General features: G+C 46.6%; 1 protein-coding gene across 1 annotated transcript in view; it reads left to right on the top strand.

The window, feature by feature from the left end:
• The window catches only part of LOC115466358 (butyrophilin subfamily 2 member A2-like), a 223353-nt gene that overhangs the window by 167059 nt on the left and 30395 nt on the right, over nucleotides 1–25899 (top strand). The window contains exons 14-17 of the mRNA XM_030197547.1: nucleotides 20192–20212; nucleotides 21832–21852; nucleotides 22575–22595; nucleotides 22838–22858. Of these exons, the coding sequence (XP_030053407.1) occupies nucleotides 20192–20212; nucleotides 21832–21852; nucleotides 22575–22595; nucleotides 22838–22858 (84 nt within the window). The remainder of the gene's footprint in view (nucleotides 1–20191; nucleotides 20213–21831; nucleotides 21853–22574; nucleotides 22596–22837; nucleotides 22859–25899) is intronic.

The following is a 25899-nucleotide window of genomic DNA, read 5'->3' as shown; positions in this document are numbered from 1 at the left end:
GATTGGGGGTTCTAAACCCAGTGAAAATTACTTCACCCTGGACACAGTCAAGGAGTTTGTCCACAGACCTGGCTCCTATGTGCCTAGGCCTATTAGTCAAATTATTGCAGACATCGTTACACAGTTTACATAATAGAAAGTTACAAACTGAAAACTAAGAACACATCTCTTAGCTTAATTCAGCACTGGTGGATATATATGTATTAGATTGTGTCCTTGGTTTTCTCCGAGGACAAGCAGGCTGCTTGTTCCCACGACTGGGGTTGACGTCCACGGCAGCCCCCACCGACCGGAAAAAAACTTTGCGGGGCGGTCCCGTATGCAGGGCATGGCCACCGCTATGCGCGGCCGCCTTCCCGCCCGTGTGCGACCGTTCCTGCTCAGTTTTTTCCTTTTCTGCGCTGAGGAGAGTCATGGTCGACGGCTCTCTCCTTGCAGCCCCCGGAAAACCGATTCGCGGCTTCGTCGCGGTTTTTTCTTCTTGTTGTGCGCGTTCACGCTCTGTTTCTTTTCTTCTTTAAAAAAAAAAAAAAAGTAGTTCGTTTGTGTCCGTCCTCGTTGTTTTAGTGAGGGCGCTCCGTTGCGGCCTTGTGGCCGCGCGTTCGATTTTCTTTTCGCCGCGTGGTGTCTTTTTCCGCCACCATCGCCGATTTTGACTTTGCCGACGCGATTTTTCCGTCGATGTCCTCGAAGGTCCCGAGCGGATTCAAGAAGTGTGGTCGGTGCGGCCGGCAAATCTCGCAGACCGATACGCACGCCAGGTGTCTCCAGTGCCTCGGGCCAGAGCATAATTCCAAGGCGTGCCCTTTGTGTCTCGGCTTGCAGAAGCGGACACAGGCTGCGAGGCAAGTTCTTCGGGACCCTTTTCGGAACTTGCGCCGGCCCCTCGACGTCGACCTCGCCGGCATCGGTGTCGACGCCCGGAACTTCGGTACCGGTACCGATGGCGACGAAATCGGCGCCGGTCCCGACACCGACCCCAGGAGCACAGGTACCGTTGGCCTGCCGGTCCTCCGGCGAGGGTGGGGGTGAGAGACCGCGTGGGCAGTCGGCCCCGGTCACTCCCTCCGCCCATGGCCATCGGGACCGAACCCTGTCCGACCCGATCCCTCGGCCCCGAGGGGACTCTACCTCCTCCTCCTCTCTTCCGCCGCGTGCCGATGACGGGCACCGCAAGAAGACCGAGAAAAAGAAGCACCGTCATCGGTCGCCATCGGCGCAGAGGACTGCTGACTCCAGTGCATCGAGGGACAGCTCGACGCCTAGGAAGCGGCAGCGTCTGGAGGAGCGTTCCCCCTCGGTGGAAGAGGTATCGCTGCGTTGGTCCGGGGGTACTTCGGTACCATCTCCTGGACCCCAGCAGCTTCCGGCACCGACGCCTGCACCGGCCCCCCTGCCTTTGCCGACAGCGGGCCTGGACGAGTGCCTCAGAGCCATCCTTCCAGGCATCCTGGAAGGGCTGATGCGCCAGGCTCTTCCGGTACCGGGGGTGCTTGCGCCGCTGGTACTGTCGATGGAGGCGCCAGCAGGCTCTGGCCCGGGGTCGCGGCCTCCGACGCCCACGCAGGTGGAATCCCCGTCGACGTCGATGGGGGAAGCTTCGTCCCCGCCGACGCGGGAGTCCACCGCTCGACGCCATCGCCGAGGACTTAGCTCCTCACAGTCGAGACGGGCCCGGTTGAGGTCGGAGCTTCGGGAGCTCATGTCCGACACCGAGGAAGAGGCCTCGTGGGGGGAGGAGGAGGACGACCCCAGATATTTCTCCTCAGAGGAGTCTGTGGGTCTCCCCTCCGACCCCACGCCTTCACCGGAGAAGAAGCTGTCGCCACCTGAGAGCCTCTCCTTTGCCTCCTTTGTAAGGAATATGTCCATCTGCATTCCCTTCCCTGTGGTTACCGTGGATGAGCCGAGGGCGGAGATGCTCGAAGTCCTCGACTATCCATCGCCACCTAGAGAGTCTTCTACGGTACCGTTGCATAATGTCCTAAAGGAGACGGTGCTTCGGAACTGGTTGAAGCCCTTATCTAATCCCACCATCCCGAAGAAGGCGGAATCCCAGTACAGGATTCACTCGGACCCAGAGCTCATGCGGCCTCAGTTGCCTCATGACTCGGCGGTCGTGGACTCTGCTCTCAAGAGGGCACGAAGTTCGAAGGATACCGCCTCGGCGCCCCCGGGGTGGGAGTCTCGAACTCTGGACTCGTTTGGGAGGAAGGCCTACCAATCTTCCATGCTCATCACCCGCATCCAGTCTTACCAGCTCTATACGAGCATCCATATGCGGAACCATGTGAGGCAACTGGCGGACCTGGTCGACAAGCTCCCTCCGGAGCAGTCCAGGCCTTATCAGGAGGTGGTCAGGCAGCTGAAGGCGTGCAGAAAGTTCCTGTCCAGGGGTATCTATGACACCTGTGATGTGGCATCCCGGGCAGCGGCCCAAGGTATAGTGATGCGCAGACTCTCATGGCTGCGCGCCTCTGACCTGGACAACCGCACCCAACAGCGCCTGGCGGATGTCCCTTGCCGGGGGGATAACATTTTTGGTGAGAAGGTCGAGCAGTTGGTGGATCAACTACACCAGCGGGAGACCGCTCTCGACAAGCTCTCCCACCGGGCGCCTTCAGCATCCACCTCCACAGGTGGTCGTTTTTCCCGGGCTCGGCAGGCTGCACCCTACTCTTCCACCAAGCGTAGGTACACCCAGCCGGCCCGAAGGCCTCCTCAGGCACAGGGACAGTCCCAGCGCGCTCGTTCCCGTCAACAGCGTGCGCCTAAGCAGCCCTCTGCGCCTCCACAGCAAAAGCAGGGGACGAGCTTTTGACTGGATCCACGGGAACATAGCCGCCATCAAAGTAGCCGTGCCGGACGGCTTGCCGGTCGGGGGGAGGTTGACAGTTTTTCACCAAAGGTGGCCTCTCATAACCTCCGACCAGTGGGTTCTCCAAATAGTCCGGCAAGGATACAGCCTAAATTTGGTCTCCCCTCCTCCAAATTGCCCACCGGGAGCTCAGTCATTCAGCTCCCACCACAAGCGGGTACTTGCAGAGGAACTCTCCGCCCTTCTCAGCGCCAATGCGGTCGAGCCCGTGCCACCCGGGCAGGAGGGGCTGGGATTCTATTCCAGGTACTTCCTTGTGGAAAAGAAGACAGGGGGGATGCGTCGCATCCTAGACCTGAGAGGCCTGAACAAATATCTGGCCAAAGAAAAGTTCAGGATGCTTTCCTTGGGCACCCTTCTACCCATGATTCAGAAAGACAATTGGCTATGTTCCCTGGATTTGAAGGACGCTTACACTCACATCCCGATACTGCCAGCTCACAGGCAGTATCTCAGATTCCGTCTGGGAACACGGCACTTTCAGTATTGTGTGCTGCCCTTTGGGCTTGCCTCGGCACCACGAGTGTTTACGAAGTGTCTCGTGGTGGTGGCGGCATATCTACGCAAGCTGGGAGTGCATGTGTTCCCGTATCTCGACGATTGGCTGGTCAAGAGCACCTCCGAGGCGGGAGCTCTTCGGTCCATGCGGTGCACTATTTGCCTTCTGGAGCTGCTGGGGTTTGTGCTAAATTACCCGAAGTCCCATCTCCAGCCAGTCCAATCTCTGGAATTCATAGGAGCTCTGCTGAATTCCCAGACAGCTCAGGCCTATCTTCCAGAGGCGAGAGCTCAGAATCTTCTCTCCCTCGCTTCCCAGGCCAGAGCGTCCCAGCAGGTCACAGCTTGGCAGATGTTGAGACTCCTGGGCCATATGGCCTCCACGGTCCACGTGACCCCCATGGCTCGTCTGCACATGAGATCGGCTCAATGGACCCTAGCTTCCCAGTGGTGTCAAGCCACGGGGATTCTAGAAGATGCCATCCGCCTGTCTCCCAGTTGCCGCAGTTCGCTGCTCTGGTGGACGATTCGATCCAATCTGACCCTGGGACGTCCATTCCAAATTCCGCAGCCCACGAAGGTGCTGACGACGGATGCATCTCGCCTGGGGTGGGGAGCTCATGTCGATGGACTCCACACCCAAGGACGCTGGTCCCTCCAGGAACGGGATCTGCAGATCAACCGCCTGGAGCTCCGAGCGGTCTGGAACGCACTGAAGGCCTTCAGAGATCGGCTGTCCTGTCAAATTATCCAAATTCGGACAATCAGGTTGCCATGTATTACATCAACAAGCAGGGGGGCACTGGATCTCGCCCCCTGTGTCAGGAGGCCGTCAGGATGTGGCGTTGGGCGCGTCAGTTTGGCATGCTTCTCCAAGCCACATACCTGGCAGGCGCAAACAACAGTCTGGCCGACAGACTGAGCAGAGTCATGCAACCGCACGAGTGGTCGCTTCATTCCAGAGTGGTACGCAAGATCTTCCGAGAGTGGGGCACCCCCTCGATTGATCTTTTCGCCTCTCAGGCCAACCACAAGCTGCCTCTGTTCTGTTCCAGGCTGCAAGCCGACGACAGACTGGCGTCGGACGCCTTTCTCCTCCATTGGGGGACAGGCCTCTTGTATGCTTATCCTCCCATACCTTTGGTGGGGAAGACCTTGCTGAAGCTCAAGCAAGACCGCGGAACCATGATCCTGATAGCGCTGTTTTGGCCCCGTCAGATTTGGTTCCCTCTACTTCTGGAGTTGTCCTCCGAAGAACCGTGGAGATTGGAGTGTTTTCCGACTCTCATTTCGCAGAACGACGGAGCGCTTCTGCACCCCAACCTTCAGTCTCTGGCTCTCACAGCCTGGATGTTGAGGGCGTAGATTTTGCCTCGTTGGGTCTGTCTGAGGGTGTCTCCCGCGTCTTGCTTGCCTCTAGGAAGGATTCCACTAAGAAGAGTTACTTTTTCAAGTGGAGGAGGTTTGTTGCTTGGTGTGAGAGCAAGGCCCTAGAACCTCGCTCCTGTCCTGCACAGAACCTGCTTGAATACCTTCTGCACTTATCAGAGTCTGGTCTCAAGACCAACTCAGTAAGGAATCACCTTAGTGCAATTAGTGCCTACCATTATCGTGTAGAAGGTAAGGCCATCTCTGGAGAGCCTTTGGTCGTTCGCTTCATGAGAGGCTTGCTTCTGTCAAGGCCCCCTGTCAAGCCTCCTACAGTATCATGGGATCTCAACGTCGTCCTCACCCAGCTGATGAAACCTCCTTTTGAGCCTCTGACTTCTTGCCATCTGAAGTACTTGACTTGGAAGGTCATCTTCCTGGTGGCAGTTACTTCAGCTCGTAGGGTCAGTGAGCTTCAAGCCCTGGTAGCTCATGCTCCTTATACCAAATTTCATCATAACAGGGTAGTCCTCCGCACTCACCCCAAGTTCCTGCCAAAGGTGGTGTCGGAGTTCCATCTTAACCAGTCAATTGTCCTGCCAACATTCTTTCCCAAACCGCATACCCGCCCTGCTGAACGTCAGTTGCACACATTGGACTGCAAGCGAGCATTGGCCTTCTACTTGGAGCGGACACAGCCCCACAGACAGTCCGCCCAGTTGTTTGTTTCTTTTGACCCCAATAGGAAGGGGTTCGCTGTTGGCAAACGCACCATCTCCAATTGGCTAGCAGATTGCATTTCCTTCACTTACGCCCAGGCTGGGCTGACTCTTGAGGGTCATGTCACGGCTCATAGTGTTCGAGCCATGGCGGCGTCAGTGGCCCACTTGAAGTCAGCCACTATTGAAGAGATTTGCAAGGCTGCGACGTGGTCATCTGTCCACACGTTCACATCACATTACTGCCTCCAGCAGGATACCCGACGCGACAGTCAGTTCGGGCAGTCGGTGCTGCAGAATCTGTTTGGGGTGTGAATCCAACTCCACCCTCCAGGACCCGATTTCTTCTGTTCAGGCTGCACTCTCAGTTAGTTGTTTCTTCGTAGGTCAATTTCTGTTATACCCTCGCCGTTGCGAGGTTCAATTGACCTGGGTTCTTGTTTTGAGTGAGCCTGAGAGCTAGGGATACCCCAGTCGTGAGAACAAGCAGCCTGCTTGTCCTCGGAGAAAGCGAATGATACATACCTGTAGCAGGTGTTCTCCGAGGACAGCAGGCTGATTGTTCTCACCTACCCTCCCTCCTCCCCTTTGGAGTTGCGTTTTACTCTTTCCTTTGCTTGTCATTCAACTGAGCGGGAACGGTCGCGCACGGGTGGGAAGGTGGCCGCACATAGCGGTGGGCGTGCCCTGCGTGCGGGACCACCCCGCAAAGTTTTTTTCCGGTCGGTGGGGGCTGCCGTGGACGTCAACCCCAGTCGTGAGAACAATCAGCCTGCTGTCCTCGGAGAACACCTGCTACAGGTATGTAGCATTCGCTTTATCTGCTATACCCCACTCAGTCCACCTCTCAGGCTTGGTACTGCTCTAGGCCTATAAAATGGAAGATGATCCTATAAGACTGCATCCCTTCACTAATCCGTTTTTCCCTCACATCAACTCTCATTTTCTTCAAGAGTCACGTGTGCCTCAGATTGCTTCTATATGTAATGGGGTGCAAAAATAAATAAATAAATATATCTCTCTAGATATATTTATTTATTTTTAAAGAAAGGAAGCAGGCTCCCCTGTGGCTTTGGGTTGGGCTCTGGGTGCTGTTTCCCCATTGTGCTGCAGATTGTGCCATCAGGGGTGGTGCCAACGTGAACCCGGAAGTGATCCATGCAGGGTTCGGCGGGACTATGAGGAATTGCAGCCATGAGAGAACGCGGGCCACTGGATCAAGTTCTCGGAACGTACGTGTAGGTGTGCAGTGATGTTTATCGCACATGTGCTCATGTGTAGTGGTGTAGGTGTGCATACGCTTGGCCTGGAGCAGTGCTGACTCATGCTTGAAGTTTCAGGGATTGTTTTAGGGGCCTATATTGGCTCAATTAGATGCAGGCTATGGAGGCATCTGGGAGAGAGCATGAGAAGCCTCCCTGAAGAGAGTTCAGGTATCTGGGAGGAGCTCATGGCCTTGGGTAGCCATGTGTCTGCCTGCACATGCCCCAGCAGCTACTGGTGTGCATGAGGTGGAGCTGGACATGGAAAAGGTTGCTGGCTAATGACCAGCACGTGGAATGAAGAATGGAGCACTGCAGAGGACCCTGGCAAGGTCTGAGAGGCTTGGGAGGGGAATAATTTATTTGGAAAAGTTTTTGTGTGATTGCAAGCTAACGAGGGTTCTGTCAGTGCAGACATGCACGTGCCTGCTGGTTGCCTGGTAACTCAGGGTAAACATTCTGAAGGCAGCCGTTTGTGGACAGTTGGGAGGGTAAGCCCAGTTAGGCAGTGATGCAGGAATTACCACTATTGTTAGCAGAATCTGTGGTACTTCAGGAGTCAAATACCACACACCAGAATGAGAGAAAAGTATTCTTTATTTGCCAGCAAACAAAGTAGAACATCAGCGCTAACCCTCTCCTTCTCTTGGCTCTCTGTGTCTTGTCTCTTTCGTAAGCTGCTTCTGTTCTCATTTATATATGGTTCTAAACCCCTCTAGCCTCCACCTTCTCACCAGATGGTAAGGAATAGATTGATTACCCTGTCTTGAACTAATTATCTCTACACATTACTTACAATATCAGTTACACAGGTTTCAAATATTTCCTAAACTGACCTACGACCTGGGGCCTCTCAAACTAGACAATGCGGCACCTATCTCCTGCATTTTATTATTATTAAATTCTCAGATTCTATTATTTAGCAATCCCTGATTCTAATTCACACTTATGGACATCAGTAATTGTAACAGGCACAACATTGCATAGTAATTTACCAATAGCTCAATCCTCTGTTTTATTATTCACATAATCAGATTCCCAGTTAGCTCATAACTTAAAGTGCTAGCTGGGCTCTACCCCCCCTCGGGGCATTCATTAAGGGGCCAGTCCTACACTTAGCTATAATCAATCAAGGAAAAGAGTTGACTTTTCCTGACCTCTTTCACCTTTAGCTTCATACACAGAACTAGCTAGGAATGTGGATAATTGAAACTAAATGACCTCTTAAACTGCAGAAAATATCACTTGAAAAGTCAGACAAAGATGTAAACACTGAATTGAAAAGATATTTTACAGGGAGAAATAGAACTTATTAATTAAAAGAAAGTATTAAAAATTAAACAGAATAAAACATATTTTAAAATAAGCAGAGATCAGAATTCCTTATAAGACAGAATCTAAATTATCAAGAATTTATTTAAAATCTAAACTATCTCCTATTTCCAGGACTGCCTCATTCCCCCCTTTGAGACTTAAATCAGCTTATACAGATATAAGTATCAAAACTCAGAACTCTGGGAACGATAGTGATCCCAACTCCATACCTCCTCCTACAGAGTGTAGCCAAAGGTTGGAGCGAGTTGGGGTATTAGGAAAAAGGAAGCAAGGAGTAGAAAACAACAAAAGCGCCCAAACTACTAGCATTTTCTTTCTTCCTAACCTAAAAAATAAAGCAGACTAATCAAGCAATAACATTCCAACAGTCTGTGCTAGTCACAGATTACTCTAATATAGTGTTCTCAGTCTTTGAGTTCTTATACCGGTTGGGATAGAACCTCAACTGACAAGGATCAAGCTCTCAAATTCCAGGAAAACCAGAATCAGGGCAAGAAGAAATCTCAGTATGAAGCCGAATTCCAGCAGCTCCTGCGGTATGCAGTTGACCCTTCTCTTCAGCTAGTAGATTCTCTGGTTCGGGTCAAGCGCAGCTTCAATGGCTCCGCGGGATCACTTTCTGCTCTCCACTGTTTAGGCTCCGTCTGATTCATGCTGGGCTCAGTCTGGTCAGCAGACTTGATTCGAGACCAATGGACCCATGGAGTTATCCCTGCGACCTTCACAGCTGTAGGAGTAGAAAGCAAAACAGTAAAAGGTCCTTTCCACCGGGGCCCCAAGGGCTGGAGCCTCCAGTCTTTCACCCGAACTCTATCCCCTGGCAGGAAGGGATGTACCTGAGCCTGAAAGGGGACAGGGTTTATTTCTCTCACATAAGACTGAAGCTCAGAAATTATCCGGGCCAAGAGGGCTATCTGCTCCTGCACCTGGGCAGACCCTAAAGTCCTTATGTCTCCCTTAATTCCCTGCAAAATGGCTGGGGGCTTCCCATACATAATTTCAAAGGGAGAGAGGGCCGTTCCTTTAGTTGGGGTGCATCGGAGGCGGAAGAGGGCTAGTGGCAGTGCCTGTGGCCATTTCAGTTGGGTTTCCTGACAAATCTTTGCTAGGCTATTTTTCAAGGTTCTGTTTGCCCGCTCAACCTGCCCTGAACTCTGGGGACGGTAGGCACAATGCAATTTCCAGGTAATGCGCAATGCGCGGGACAGGGTCTGAAGTGTGGCTTCAACAAAAGCGGGACCATTATCTGAGCCTATGGCAAGGGGCAGTCCATACCTGGGGATGACATCCCTAAGGAGGGCTCGAGCTACTTCTGTGGCTTTCTCAGTGACTGTAGGGTATGCTTCCACCCAACCAGAGAAAGTGCAGACCATGACCAAGAGGTATCGGAGCCTACCGCTCCTGGGCATTTCTGTGAAGTCTATGACTAGGGACTCAAAGGGTGTTAGTCTTCTGGACTGAACTCCTGGTGGAATACGGGGTCCCTGACGAGCATTATTCTGGGCACAGAGAGTACATCAGGCAGAGGCAGTGGCAACCAGACTATCCAATCCTTCCAGGACCACTACTCGACTGAGTAGGCGGGCTAGTGCTGTTTTCCCTAAGTGTGACAGGTCATGAGCTTGAGACACTACAGGCCAAGCTAGGTGGCGTGGCACCAGAACTCTGGTATCAGGGAGATGTAACCAACCATCAGGTCTCCTTACTGCCCCTTCTTCTTGAGCCCATTTCGCTTCCGTTTGGGTGTACATAGGCGTCCATTCTTGCAGTCGAATTTGGAACAGGGGGGTCAAAGTACCTGCTGGGGGTCCTCGAGCAGCTTCCTTGGCCACCCGATCAGCATGGCGGTTCCCTCGGGCCACTGGAGTATCTGTCCTTTGGTGTCCCCGGCAGTGAATGACAGCTACCTTTTTAGGGGCCCAAACGGCCTCTAGCAACTGAAGTATTTCGGGTCCATACTTAACAGGTTGGCCTGCGGCATTTATGAGTCCCTTTTCCTTATACAAAGCTCCATGAACGTGTAGAGTTGTGAAAGCATACTTGGAATCAGTATAAATGTTGGTCACCAGTCCTGCTGCTAGCTCCAGAGCTCGTATGAGGGCCACAAGTTCTGCTTTCTGGGCTGAAGTTCCTTGGGGCAGGGCCCTTGCTTCTATCACCTTGTCCTCTGTCACCACAGCATAGCCTGCCAATCGCTTGGAGTTCTCCACGTAACTACTTCCATCTGTGAAATAAATTACATCTGGGTCCCTCCAAGGAACATCTTTGAGATCTGGTCGACTGGAGTACACTTCATCCATGGTTTGGATACAGTCATGATCCGGTGGTCCCTCAGATGCTAGCAAAAGAGTGGCGGGGTTGAATGTAGCCACTGTTTCCAGGTGTATCCGTGGATTCTCACATAAGCTGGCTTGGTACTTAACCATGCGGCTGTTTGTAAACCAGTGGTTGCCCTTGTACTCCATGAGGGTGAGAACTGCGTGGGGGACTTTGACAACCAGTTCTTGCCCCAAGGTCAACTTGTCAGCTTCCTGGACCAGTAAGGCTGTTGCTGCAATGGCCCTCAGGCAGGCTGGCCATCCTTTAGCCACTCCATCCAGCTGTTTAGACAGGTATGCAACAGGCCTCTGCCAGGATCCCATCATCTGGGTCAGCACACCCAGAGCAACCCCCTGTCACTCGTGGACATACAGTGAGAAAGGTTTCTCCACATCAGGAAGGCCTAACGCAGGGGCTTGGAGTAGGGCTTTCTTTATGGCAATGAAGGATTGTTGAGCAGTAGGTCCCCATTCAAATGGTTCCTTTTCACCCCCCTTTGTGGCCTGGTAAAGGGGTTTCGCCATCAGTGCAAAATTCGGAATCCAAATTCTGCAGAATCCGGCTGCTCCCAGAAATTCCCTAACTTCCCTTCTGGACTTGGGTTGGGGAATTGCAGCAACCGCTTGCTTCCTACTGACATCCAGTCTCCGACTTCCCTGGGAAATGCAGAAGCCCAGATACTTCACTTCTGACTGACAGAGTTGGGCCTTCCAGCGTGAGACTTTATAGCCCGCATCCAAGAGTAACTCCAGCAATTCTCTGGTAGCCTCGACACACTCTTCCTGGGTCACTGCTGCAATCAGGAGGTCATCTACATACTGGAGTAAAACTCGCCTGGAAGGCTCAGATTTAAAAGTCTTAAGGTCTTGTCCTAGGGCAGTCCCAAAAATGGTAGGGGAGTTCTTGAACCCCTGTGGCAGGCGGGTCCATGTATACTGAAGCTTCCATCCTGTTACTGGGTTTTCCCATTGAAAGGCAAAAAGCAGTTGACTGGCGGGGGCCACCCGAATACAAAAGAAGGCATCTTTTAGGTCCAGTGTTGTGAAATGGGTAGCTCCAGAAGGTATCAATCCAAGCAGGACATATGGATTAGGCACTACAGGGTGTAATGAAATAGTGGATTTGTTGACCACTCGTAAGTCTTGGACTGGCCGGTAGTCCTCAGTCCCTGGCTTCTGGACTGGCAACAGTGGCGTATTCCATGGAGACTGGCAAGGTCGAATAATTCCATGGGATAACAGACGATTCAGATGTGCTTGAATCCCTTCCAGAGCCTTTCGGGGAATTGGGTATTGGCGAAGACGGATTGGCCGGGCACTCGGAAGTAAGTCTACATGAACAGGGGGAATATTTCGGGCCAACCCTGGGGGATTATCTTCTGCCCATACCCCATTGACCTGGAAGCTGTCGGCCAGGGGTAGGTCAACTTGGTCATGCGACTGATGCAGCCGCCATTCTTCTTCAAGGGGGCAACAGAAACTCAATATGCCCTTAGGGCTGGATGTCGGGGGCCAAAAGGAGACCGAAGTCTGGCCATCAGAGTCAAAAGAAATTTGGGCCCTAAGCTTGGACAGCAGGTCCCGGCCTAACAAAGGGATTGGACAGTCTGGCATATACAGGAATTGATGAGTGACTGTGTGTGAGCCTAATTGGCATCTATGGGTCGTCAGGAAGGGCCTCCGGTCCTGCACCCCCGTGGCTCCCACCACTCGAACAGTTTTTCCAGACACAGGCGCTAATCGCTCCGTCACAACAGAGTGTTCAGCTCCTGTATCAATCATGAATGGAATTGAGCGGCTCCCTATGGTTAGCTTGATCATGGGTTCCTGGGAGCCCAGTTTGTAGGAACCCGGTCTGTCCTATTCATCCCATTCTGCCATTTCGGCTATCCCAATGATGTCAGATTCAGAAGGCTCATACCTTCCCTCTCGAACTCGGCCTTGGCATCCTCGATCTCCTGGTCCCCTTCTCGGTCCCTGGCGCTTCTGGGGGCATTCATCTTTCCAGTGCCCTCTTTCCTTGCAGTAGGCGCACTGGTCCCTCTCCAATCGTGGTCTGGGATTCTCCCCTCGTGGCCGGGATTGATTGAACGAATCTCGAGGCCGGGCTAGCGGTCCAGGGTCCCACTTCGGCTTCCCATTGGCTGGAGGTCGACCTCGGTTAAGGGTGGAATTAGTAATGGCTGCCGCCAAGAGGTCGGCCTTCTTCTGCATCTTCCGGTCAGCCTCTCGGCGCATCTCCTGATCCCTATTAACAAAAACCTTTGTTGCAATCTCAATTAGCTGGGTGGTATTCATCCCTGCGAATCCCTCCTGATGCTGCAGCTTCTTCCGGATATCTGGCATACTCTGGGCCACCAATGCACTATTCACCATTCTCTGGTTTTCTAGTGCCTCAGGGTCGAATGGGGTGTATGTTCTGTAGGCTTCAATTAGTCACTCTAAAAAGGCCCCAGGGGATTCAGTTGCCCCTTGGAGAATTTCAGAGACCTTTGCCAGATTAATGGGCCTCTTTACGCCTTTCTTCATACCTTCCAGCAAGTCCCGGCAATAGCCGGACAACAGTTCATAGTGCTGCCCGTTATTCGAATCCCAAGCTGGAGCTGCACGAGGGAATCGAGTTCTAACCCATTCCTCTGGGTCCAGTGTCCCCACGGGGACACGCGCTCGAGTGATGGCCTCAGCATTTTGTAAAATCTTCCGCCTCTCCTCAGTTGTGAAGAGGGTCAGGAGTAGCTGTTGACAATCAGTCCAAGTTGGGTTATGGGTGGCCATAATGCTAGCCACTAGGTCCACCACTGCCTGAGGCTTTTCAGTATAAGAGGGGTAATGCGTCTTCCAATTTAGGAGATCAGTGGTTGTGAAGGGTACATACTGGTAGGCCTGTGCCTGTATAACCTGACCCTGATTATTAGGATCCGGTTGAGTGGTGGTTACCTGACGGAGGGGCAGAGCTCTCGAGGAGGTGGGAATGGAACCTGAGGTAGAGCGAGGAGCTACCCCCTTATCATGCTCAAAGGTGATTGCAGCGGATCTAACCCATTCAGGGGAGGTGTGTTGAACCTCTGAGGGATGGGGAGGGGTACTCATAGGCTGAGAGGTGATCACAGGTGATTCAGTCCATTGAAAGGGATGCTGGGCCCCTGATGAGTGGGAAGGGGTACTAGAGGGAGAGGCTGGGCTGTCGGGAGTTGAGGAGTCAGGGAGTGGGGCCCAAAACGGGTCATGGGAGGTTAACAGGGAAGGATGTGGCAGAGGAGGGTAGATGCTGGCTGAAAAGTCCAACCTAGGATGTGGCGGGGTTTGCACAGAAGGGGAGGAACTATCCGGAGAAGCCTGTGCCGGAGAGGCTTGGGCTAGACGCCGTGGATCTCTGGGGGTGGAGCGGAACCCCATCAATGGGCCATAAGGTGGTGGCTCAAGATCTGAGGGGTCATCAGAGAGTATGGGTTTCTCGGACAGGGTAGGGGCGGAAGCCACCGATTGGGTGGTAGGCTTCCTGGGGCTCTTTCCCTTCTCCAGTTTAGATTTTCTAATAATCTTTCTTTGAACGGGGCCCAACATGAACTTTACCGGGGATCCCATATAGGTTTTTAACCAAGAGGGAGGGTCAGTGACAAGGCTTTCCCAGGAATCTATATAGGGGAGCTGTTCAGGATATCCTGGTTCTCCTACAACTATGCTGTAGACCTTCCGGATTACTTCAATATCTAAGCTGCCACTAGGGGGTCACCCTACTCCCATAGATGGCCACTCAACTTCACACAAAGTTCTTAGAGTACTTAAGCTTAAAGTCTGTCCATAATCATTAACTAAAAATCCTTTCTTAAAATTCTTAAGCATACAATCTAGGGGAGTACCAGTTTGACTAGACGATGTCCCCCCCCCCCCCCCCCCCATAATACTTACAGTTACAACACACAGAAAGGAAGGGAAACATTTTTTTTTTTTTTTGGAAGTGTGGTAAGGGGTCCACACGTCCCGAGACACAAGGTAGACAAACAACAATCGCTTCCTTCCGTTGCTGGCCAGTTGAACTCGCGTTAACTGGAACCGCAGCTATAAGAAGTCCACACTCATTTAACATTCATACATCACACACACACTGTACAAAAATTCCACCCAACAATTTCAGATTTTTCAGATACAGATAAGCTCTGACGGTTTCCCTGCTAGTCCCTACTAGACTAGAAGGTACTAAGGCCTTCGCTGAGAGTTGATCAGACTCCCCTTCCCTCAGCTTTTGAGGGGCCAGTTTACAGTTTCCTAGAATTACAATACAGAATACAAATTGCATACCCGGTCAGTGTTCCTCAGTCAGTTCTTTTCGAGCCCCACGTTGGGCGCCAGAAATTGATGCAGGAATTACCACTATTGTTAGCAGAATCTGTGGTACTTCAGGAGTCAAATCCCACACACCAGAATGAGAGAAAAGTCTTCTTTATTTGCCAGCAAACAAAGTAGAACATCAGCGCTAACCCTCTCCTTTCCTTCTCTTGGCTCTCTGTGTCTTGTCTCTTTCGTAAGCTGCTTCTGTTCTCATTTATATATGGTTCTAAACCCCTCTAGCCTCCACCTTCTCACCAGATGGTAAGGAATAGATTGATTACCCTGTCTTGAACTAATTATCTCTACACATTACATACAATATCAGTTACACAGGTTTCAAATATTTCCTAAACTGACCTACGACCTGGGGCCTCTCAAACTAGACAATGCGGCACCTATCTCCTGCATTTTATTATTATTAAATTCTCAGATTCTATTATTTAGCAATCCCTGATTCTAATTCACACTTATGGACATCAGTAATTGTAACAGGCACAACATTGCATAGTAATTTACCAATAGCTCAATCCTCTGTTTTATTATTCACATAATCAGATTCCCAGTTAGCTCATAACTTAAAGTGCTAGCTGGGCTCTACCCCCCCTCGGGGCATTCATTAAGGGGCCAGTCCTACACTTAGCTATAATCAATCAAGGAAAAGAGTTGACTTTTCCTGACCTCTTTCACCTTTAGCTTCAAACACAGAACTAGCTAGGAATGTGGATAATTGAAACCAGATGACCTCTTAAACTGCAGAAAATATCACTTGAAAAGTCAGACAAAGATGTAAACACTGAATTGAAAAGATATTTTACAGGGAGAAATAGAACTTATTAATTAAAAGAAAGTATTAAAAATTAAACAGAATAAAACATATTTTAAAATAAGCAGAGATCAGAATTCCTTATAAGACAGAATCTAAATTATCAAGAATTTATTTAAAATCTAAACTATCTCCTATTTCCAGGACTGCCTCAGCAGGACATGTGCCTGTTTGATAGAGAAATGAGTAAATGAAAGTGACAGGGTTCCTGCCTGAGAGTTGGTGACAATGAGTGAGTGTCGAAGTGAAAGTAGCTTAGAGCAGTGACTCCCTGTTCATTTGTCAGGCATGGACAGGTGAAACTAGGGACAGATTGCTGAAGTTAAGTTTTCCAAGTGCAAAGGGTGTGTGTTATGTGATGATTTAGATGCATGTTTGTGTCAGTTCAGTTCCTCCCTGTTAGCTGCGAAATAAGCACGTTGTGGCACTCCAGCTCAGGAAGGTGCGCAGGGGAGCTTAGAGACATTAAAGCTGGGCAAAACCTGTGTGTGTGTGTGGGGGGGGGGGGGGGTCTATTTAGGGATAAATGAATAATTCAGTATCATAAGTACATAAGTATTGCCATACTGGGAAAGACCAAAGGTCCATCAAGCCCAGCATCCTGTTTCCAACAGTGGCCAATCCAGATCACAAATACCTGGCAAGATCCCAAAAAGTACAAAACATTTTATATTGCTTATCCCAGAAATAGCGGATTTTCCCCAAGTCCATTTAATAACGGTCTATGGACTTCTTTAGGAAGCCGTCCAAACCTTTTTTAAACTCCGCTAAGCTAACCGCCTTTACCACATTCTCTGGCAACGAATTCCAGAGTTTAATTACACGTTGAGTGAAGAAAACTTTTCTCCGATTCGTTTTAAATTTACTACATTGTAGCTTCATCACATGCCCCCTAGTCCTAGTATTTTTGGAAAGCGTGAACAGACGCTTCACATCTACCCATTCAACTCCACTCATTATTTTATAGACTTCTATCATATCTCCCCTCAGCCGCCTTTTCTCCAAGCTGAAAAGCCCTAGCCACTTTAGCCTTTCCTCATAGGGAAGTCGTCCCATCCCCTTTATCATTTTCGTTGCCCTTCTCTACACCTTTTCTAATTCCACTATATTTTTTTTGAGATGTGGCGACCAGAATTGAACACAATATTCGAGGTGCAGTCGCACCATGGAGCGATACAAAGGCATTATAACATCCTCATTTTTGTTTTCCATTCCTTTCCTAATAATACCTAACATTCTATTTGCTTTCTTAACCGCAGCAGCACACTGAGCAAACGGTTTCAACGTATCATCCACGATGACACCTAGATGATTTTTCTGGGTAGCTAGAAAGTAATCTCCAACTGCAGTCTAAAATGACTGCCTAAATCACAGAGGTGAAAGTCTATACACCAATATTGCACAGAGATAGAGAGTTAGTGTTCTTGCCCTTTAAGTTATTAAAGTCAGGAAGTAGGTACAGCTGAAGTGGATCCTCGCAGCAGATGGTGAAGGATGATGGTTGTCAGATCTGGAGGAAGGAGGGCTAGCCACTGCAAGAAAGCGATGAGCCAGTGAAGCCAAGTTGTTTATCTAATTTACAGAGGCTTAGTTTGTGGGGAGGACAGACAGGGAACTAGGACTGACACACAATACAATCAATACCTGGCTGGGTAAAAATAATTGGGTCCGGTCCCTTCTGAGTGAACCAGAACTTTTCCTGAAAAGAGAAAACAAAATTCAAGAAAGAAATCATTCTTACTTAGTTAATTAAAAAAACAGGTGTGGGAAAGGAAACTAACTAATCATACTAATCTGATAGCTCAGACTTCAGTGGTAGTCAAGAGGGGTTATCTGTAGAAAGAAATTCAGAGAACGTTAATGATTTGAGACTTGAAATTGTTGCAGTACTTCTGATAGCACTAACACAGCTGTGTTACATATTAAGTGGAGGAGTGGCCTAGTGGTTAGAGCACCAGTCTTGTAATCCAGAGGTGGCCAGTTCCAATTCCCACTGGTGATCCTTGTGATCTTGGGCAAGTCACTTAACCCTCCATTGCCTCAGGTACAAACTTAGATTGTGAGCCCTCCTGGGACAGAGAAAGATCCAGTGTACCTGGCAACACGGCCGCGCAGGTTTCTGTGAGTCTGACGTCCTGCACGTACATGCAAGGACGTCAGACTCACAGAAACAGAAGCCTGCGCTTGCAGATCAGCAATGATTCTGGAATTCTAAAGAGTGACAAGATTCCATGCAGAATCTCAAAGAGTAGCAACATTCCATGTAGAACCCTAAAGAATAACAAGTGGAGTTGTTAGAGCACCGGTCTTGCAACCCAGAGGTGGCCGGTTCAAATCCCACTGCTGCTCCTTGTGATCTTGGGCAAGTCACTTAACCCTCCATTGCCTCAGGTACAAACTTAGATTGTGAGCTCTCCTGGGACAGAGAAATATCCAGAGTACCTGAATGTAACTCACCTTGAGCTACTACTGAAAAAGGTGTGAGCAAAATCTAAATAAATAAATAATGTTTTAAAAAGTTTGCTATCAAACCCATGTTTACTAAGTTAGAGCTCTTTATAATTTAACTTTTTTTATCAATCAAATAAATAACTTTTCAATTACAAAATCATTGTACTTCCTCTCACCAACTAATATCTGGGAATAGAAAAATCCAGAGTTAACTAAGGAACAGCCTACCATAAATCAACACCAATCTTGAAAACTTAATAGATGAACTTAATCAGCCCCCAGAGGAAACACTAACAGACAGAACCTGGACTACCTTTGTCCATCTTTCCAATGAGATGGTCACACAGGTGACTTGCCCAAGATCACAAGAAGTAGCTAGGCTACTCCTCCACTCCGTAGTCTTAGCCACACCACTCCATCTCTGTGGTCAGGTTTCATTGTAAATCTTCCCTCCAGGGATTCTCTCTCTCTCTCTCTCTCTGTTAACATGGCAAGCGTGTATGGTATGATAACCTCTGATGTTTTGCATAACTTAAATGCGGTGATTTATACCACAGTAATCACATAGGCCTAGTTTACATTATAGGGTTTGAGAAATCTAGTACAATGCCTGGAGTCAGGGATGCAATTTCATTACAACTGTATCAGCATTCTGCAACTGCACTACTTATAGTCTTAGAACTTTATCAAGGAGAACGATATTCCGAAACATTCTGCCTCCTTGTTAACTGTGAACATTGTATTAGATAACTGGACTAATATTTGAAATTGAGCTTGAATAATTAGGCCCTGACTTTAAAAAAATGGGTCACGTTTTGAATATACAGACCCATCTGACCCATCCTTTTCTGATTTATTTGCCCCGCTGATTCATTTCTTGCTCTAATATATTGACTCCTGGCCCATTCAGCATGCTTATTAAGTTAAAGCAGCAATACTGTGCGCTCTGCTGGTTGAAGGGCACAAGAATTTGATGCAGAATCTACACCATATTGGCTCTCAGTTGAACAGGACTTAGCCTCTCCATATTCGTTACTGTCCATTGTTGGATCTATAAATCTGGATCTATGCATGGTTTAAGTGTGCAGGAGCCTGTCCTTCCCGATTACACACACTGAATATCAATCCATATATTTTCTTAATACATTTTCAATAGCTCTACTCTCATTCCTTTGAAAAACTGACCTAAGTTTTACATTTTCTTTATTCTAAAACTTTTATATCCATAAGAACTCAATGATTGAAAGTATGTATCAGCACATCAGTCTGTTCTGGGAGGCCCATTTTCAGTTATTCTTAACTAGTGATACATGAGAAGCTCTTGCTGTATTTTGAGAAAAACTGAATGATATGTTACTTCTTGCTAAAGTTAAATAGACCCATGCATATTTGAAAAGTGTTATGTCTTTGAGTAGGGACAAAAGCCAAACCCTTTTAAAACAGTTTTGTTTATGATACTAAGAATTTTACAGAAATCAAATTTATTATAGAAATCTAGGCAGCTGGGTGGCAGGTGGGCATGATCATAACTTGGCACCTGATATAGAGGTCATAACCTCATATGTCACATATTGGTGTGGTTTTTTACTGATGAACTGGTGCGATTATTCCAGTTGGATACACGAGCTTCAGCTTTTGTTCCGACTGGAATCTCCCTGTGGAATGCACTATCTGGTCAGCTTCGCCACTGTGGTAGCTTTACACTGTTTAAAAAACTTCTGAAGATTCAACTGTTTGTGACTGTGTTTTTTTGAGTGCAAATGAATCTGTTTTTATTTGGTTTTGGAATGATGATATAAGGTTATTGCTGTTTACATAAAATTGTGTATATGTTTGGTTTGATGTTTTTTTATGGAAACCACTTAGTTGTAAGTGGTATACCAGTCTTTAAAGAAATGATTAATTAATTGTATAATTTATTGTGGCTGAAACTATTCCAGTTCCTAAGTCAGTCATTAGGAATGTAGATAGCTAGGGAGGATCTCCTGATAACTGAAGTGGAAGCAGTGGACTTCCTGTATTACCTAGGTAAGATTTTAGACAGTGCTGGGATATCGATAACATAGGAGATGTAAGTGAGGCTCTGGAAGCCAAATTATTTGCAGGGTGAGGGCTGAGCTACACAGTGAATGCATTTATCCATGGTAAGGAAATCATGGAGGAATATTTAAATATCTGGTAATGTCACTGTCTCTCTTGTTTTCTTGTAGAAAAGCTTATGACAGATAATGGTGAGTAATTTTACAATTTAATATGGATGAAACTATTCCAGTTTCTAAGTCAGTCATCAGGAATGTAGGTAGCTTGGTGAGGATCCCCTGATAACTGGACTGCCTGATTTAAAAGATTTTAGACAGTACTGGGATATCGATAAGATAGGAGATGCAGGAGTGAGGCTCTGGAAGTCAAATTATTTGCGGGGAGAGGTCTAAGCTACACAGTGAATGTATTTATCCATGGGAAGGAAGTCTTGGAGGAATATTTAAATATCATCACCATCTCTCTTGTTTTCTTGTAGCAAAGCTTACTGCAGATAACGATAACATAGGAAGATGCAGGAGTGAGGCTCTGGAAGCCAAATTATTTGCAGGGAGAGGGCTGAGCTACACAGTGAATTCATTTATCCATGGGAAGGAAGTCTTGGAGGAATATTTAAATATCTGTTAATATCTATCTTGTTTTCTTGTAGCAAAGTTTAGTGCAGATAATGGTGAATAATTTTATAATTTACTGTTTATCAATAGAAATCAAATAAAATAAACAATGGAAAAGAAAATAAGATGATACCTTTTTTATTGGACATAACTTAGTACATTTCTTGATTAGCTTTCGAAGGTTGCCCTTCTTCGTCAGATCGGAAATAGGCAAATGTGGTGACTGATAGTATATATAGGAGAAACATCAAAGCATTACTTTGACAGCCTGACAGGGTGGGAGGGTGGGGGTGTGCATGGGGACATCAAAGCATTTCATTGATATTCTAACAGGAAGGGATGAATATGAAACTATTCCAGTTTCTAAGTCATTCATTAGGAATGTAGGTGACTGAGTGGCTAAGAAAACAAGATCCAAGATGTTGACACAAAAAGCAGAACAGATGAAGAAATCTATATGAAGATGAATTTAGATTTCTTCGTCTGTTCTGCTTTTTGTGTTGCAATCAGTAACTGAGTGGCTGACAGGCATGAGGATCACTTCGTAACTTGGCTACCTGATATGAACCATAAATCTTTGCACAGAATAGACCTAGGGCTTAACCTCCTTAACCTCCTTCTTCACCCCTCCCTGTTGCTGTGCTTGCAAGTAGAATATTAAGATAAGATTATATTGAAATACTGTCTGACCTTACCTTGCTGTTTTATAGAGTTGGGCAAACTCTGCTCCACAGAAAAAAAGGCAGGCATCTTAAGAGTTACACAGTGGTCCACCATCTTATTGACCACAGATTTATAAAGGAGGAAGTATTGTAGGAATATTTAAATATCTATTAATGTCACCGTCCTCTTGTTTTCTTGTAGCAAAGCTTACTACAGAAAATGGTGAGTAATTTTACAATTTATTATGGATGAAACTATTCCAGTTCCTAAGTCAGTCATTAGGAATATAGGTAGCTGGGTGAGGATTTCCAGATAACTGAACTGCCTGGTTTAAAGTGGTGGACTTCCTATGTTACCTAGGTAAGATTTTAGACAGTGCTAGGATATCGATAACATAGGAAGATGCAGGAGTGAGGCTCTGGAAACAGGGACAGGGCTGAGCTACACAGTGAATGCATTTATCCATGGTAAGGAAATCATGGAGGAATATTTAAATATCTGGTAATGTCACTGTCTCTCTTGTTTTCTTGTAGCAAAGCTTACTACAGATAATGGTGAGTAATTTTACAATTTACTATGGATGAAACTATTCCAGTTCCTAAGTCAGTCATTAGGAATATAGGTAGCTGGGGAGGATCTCCTGATAACTGAAGTGGAAGTAGTGGACTTTCTGTGTCACCTAGGTAAGAATTTTAGACAGTGCTGGGATATCGATAACATAGGATGATGCAGGAATGAGGCTCTGGAAGCCAAATTATTTGCAGGCAGAGGGCTGAGCTGAATTCATTTATCCATGGGAAGGAAGTCTTGGAGGAATATTTAAGTATCTGTTAATGCCACCATCTCTCTTGTTTTCTTGTAGCAAAGTTTAGTCCAGATAATGGTGAATAATTTTATAATTTACTGTGGATAAATATGAAACTATTCCAGTTTCTAAGTCATTCATTAGGAATGTTGGTGACTGAGTGGCTAAGAAAACAACAGGGCAGTCTATCTGCAAGATCCAAGATGGTGACACAAAAGCAGAACAGATGAAGAAATCTATATGAAGATAAATTTAGATTTCTTCGTCTGTTCTGCTTTTTGTATCACCTTCAGTAACCGAGTGGCTGACAGGCATGAGGATCACTTCGTAACTTGGCTACCTGATATGAAGGTGGTACCATATAGAAAAGATTTTAGAACGTGCTGAGGATGAGCCGGCTCTCATACTGAATGTTGGTTCTAGTGTCAGCATCTCTGCCTGCACTGATACTTCCCTCTTGTTTCCTTGTAGGAAAACATTCTGCTGATATTGGTGAGTAATTTATAATTATTAACTGTGCCTGAAACTATTGCAGTTCTTAAGTTAGTTGTTAGAAATGTTGATATCTGGGTGGGTGGTGGGTGTGAGGATCTCTCGGTGATCTGATTGAACCTTAGGCACAATATACATAAGATTTTAGAAAATGCTGGAGGAGCTGGTTATAATAGTATAGGTAGGTTGTAGCATCAGTATCATTGCATGCACTGATTCTCCCCACATTTGTTCTCTTGTAGAAATGCTTACTGCAGATAAGAGTAAGTAGTTTTCTATGTATTTTCTGTGGTTAAAATAATTCCACTTATGCCCATTATCTTCATACTTCCTGGTTTATTAATGTCTTACAAATGTCTCTCTTAGTGAGTTTGGAATGCATTGGTTGTTCTCTAGAGCTCCCATAGAGAAGAATCATTGGTAATTCTTATGTTGGACTAGTTAAATTTATCACAGACTACAAAGAGTACAACTCTGCTCCCAGTGGAGGACAGACCTATTCCTTTTCCAGCTCCTTGGTTCCAGGGATGCTTAACCACCTTTCAAGTCAAGCTTAACAGGTAAGCAAGAATGACGAAACAAAATTGTAATGAGCGTCTGGTTTAGGGTCACTCTAGTGGTCACCTAGTGTACACCTCAGAGCATAAGTGGGGACCAGGTACACAATATTTGTTTTTTTTTGGGGGGGGGGATAAGCTACCTAGTGAATGAATTTCATCCCTGGCAAGCAAGTCCTAGAGGAATTTTCAAATCTCTGTTAATGACACTGCCTCTGATCATAGATTCGTCTCTATTTTATTTTATTTATTTTTCATTTATAGCCCACCTATTAACTCGGCAGGTTAAAAGAAACATGCACAATATAGAAAACTAATACACCAAATCAAATATAGAAAATTAATACATCAAAAGATACGGGATTTGTGTTAAAATAAAATAATCTCTTTGCTAAGTGAGCATCAAAATAAGCCTGAACAAACAAGTGTGTTTTAAGATGTTTCTTAGAAAGAGACAACTGCTTTCATAGCCTCATTCTCAATGGCAATTTATTCCACATCAAGGGCCCTGCAATGGTAAATACAACCTCCTCAGTGACAGTGTAATGTAGCTTAGTCAATGAAGGCGAGTTTTCTGATATCAAAGAATGACTCGGTCCATAGGTTTGCAAATTCCAAGTCAAATAACTAGGAGCCAAACTGCTCAATGTTTTAAAAATGAGCATCAACAACTAAATCATATCCTGTATGAAAATGGAAGCCAGTGAAGCACCTTCATTGAAGACATTACATTCTCAAAACGATTTAAACTAGCAATCATATGCACTGCAGCATGCTGCACATCCTGAAGTGCTTTATACCGTGTCTGAGAAATACCTAAATACAAACTGTTGCAACAGTCCAGTTTTGATAGTAGTAGACTCTGAAGCACTATTTGAAAATTATATTTAGGCAACATTGGCTTAATCTTACTCAGAACCTTGAAACAAGCTAGAACCACCCTAGAGATCTGAGTTTACATGTTCAATCGTGAATCTATTATAATACCAAGATTCAGAATCTGATCTTTTATTGGAATAGAAACATTTCCAAATTCAACTGGAGCATAGGAATACGTCTCACAATCATCATCTCAATTTTCAATACATTCAAGGGTAAACTATTTGCAGCCATCTAACCTTGTATTTTTTCCAAATCTATCTTCAGCCTAACATTTTCTCACAGGAGAAAAAATTGGATATTATCTGCATATATCCTATACTCCATCTGCAGCCCATAGAAAGGCAGAAAATATAAATTAGAGCATAGCTGACAGCACTGATCCCTGTGGAACCCCCATGTGCACGTCATACACTTCAGTCTCTGTACCATCCCATCTCATTTGTATATTATGCTCTGACAATTAAGATGGAAACCAATTGTACACCTAACCTCTAAAACCAATCCCATGTAACCTTTCAAGCAGAATGCCAAGATTAACCATATCAATGGCAGAGGAAACATCTAACGATAGAAAATAGGATATATTGCAGCATTGCTCCTTAAAGCTAAGACTGCCAGAAGTTTCTTCTACTCTGAAATTAAACAAGCTAAGCGTGCTTACTAAAACAAAATAATTATGTGTTCTAATCAAACTAAAGCAGCTTTCAGGCTTGTAAAACAATTTACCTCTCTTTGTACAGAATCTTCATTATCGGCTGAAGTTCCAGCTGATTCATTTAAGGCTAAGATTCCTCTACTTTGCTCCCCTTCTCCCTTCCTATCTCTATCTTGTAGATTTAAGAATGTTTGGATTATCTTTCCTATATGAATGGAGTTCTTTTCTTTTTCCGTGTATTTTAATTGTACATCGCTTAGCTTTGGCTGGTCCAATTTTACTTTTGGTGGTATATCAAGAATTTTGAATAAACATAAACAATTATTTTAGCTAAAATACTACTTAAGGCCCTGCCTTCAGTCCTTCGTTGCTTCGGCCTCAATTGTGTTTGAGGTCCACGCCGGTGCTCCTTGTCTTCAGTTCCTGTGTTCCTGACCTTCGCTTGTTCCTGGACTATGCATTGTGTTGCTGCCTGCCTTGACCTTGAACTGTTTTATGCAGTGCTTTTTTTGTAGAAAAAAAGGTGCCGGTACTCATTGTGGGCGGGGTCACCACATATGGCTCCACCCCTATGATAGCCACACCCACATTGGCCACACCCCTTTTTTAGCAGCCATGGCGCATATAAACAGACATCATTGAAAATATACTAGTATAGGAGAAAAAATAACATGATTTTTTTCATTATAAATAATTTCTGTAAGCTGTTACAGCTCCAGTATACCCAGTGCAAAATAAGACAGCAGATGTAAACACTAAAATGAAAATAAAATGATTTTTTCTACCTTTGTTGTCTGGTGACTTTGTTTTTCTATCCACATTGGTCCCAGCCTCTGATTCTGCTGCTCTCTATCTGTTCTCTTAACTCCGTTTCTAGGGCTTCCTTTCCATTTATTTCTTTCCTTTCCTCTTCTTCATTTCTTGCCCTACATCCATAAGTAAAAGCTGGATCCTCCTCTGCGGAATTGACTGGAGGAGGTACAACATGGATCCAGCTTTTGCCTATTTTCTCCATCCAAGTGCAGTTTTTCTCCTCTCTTTCCTTTCCCTCATCTCCATCCATGTGCATCTTCTTTTTCTCTTTCCTCCGCTCCATCCATGTCCAGCATTTCTCCTCTCTCTTCCCTCCCCTGTATCCATATAAAGAAATAATTCTCTCTCCCCTCTCCTCCATCCAAGTGCATTTCTCCTCTCTCCCCGCCAACCCCTC

The sequence above is a fragment of the Microcaecilia unicolor genome, chromosome 3 (genome assembly GCF_901765095.1).
Source record: "Microcaecilia unicolor chromosome 3, aMicUni1.1, whole genome shotgun sequence".
Taxonomy (NCBI): Eukaryota; Metazoa; Chordata; class Amphibia; order Gymnophiona; family Siphonopidae; genus Microcaecilia; species Microcaecilia unicolor.
This window is presented reverse-complemented; position numbering and strand designations above follow the sequence as displayed.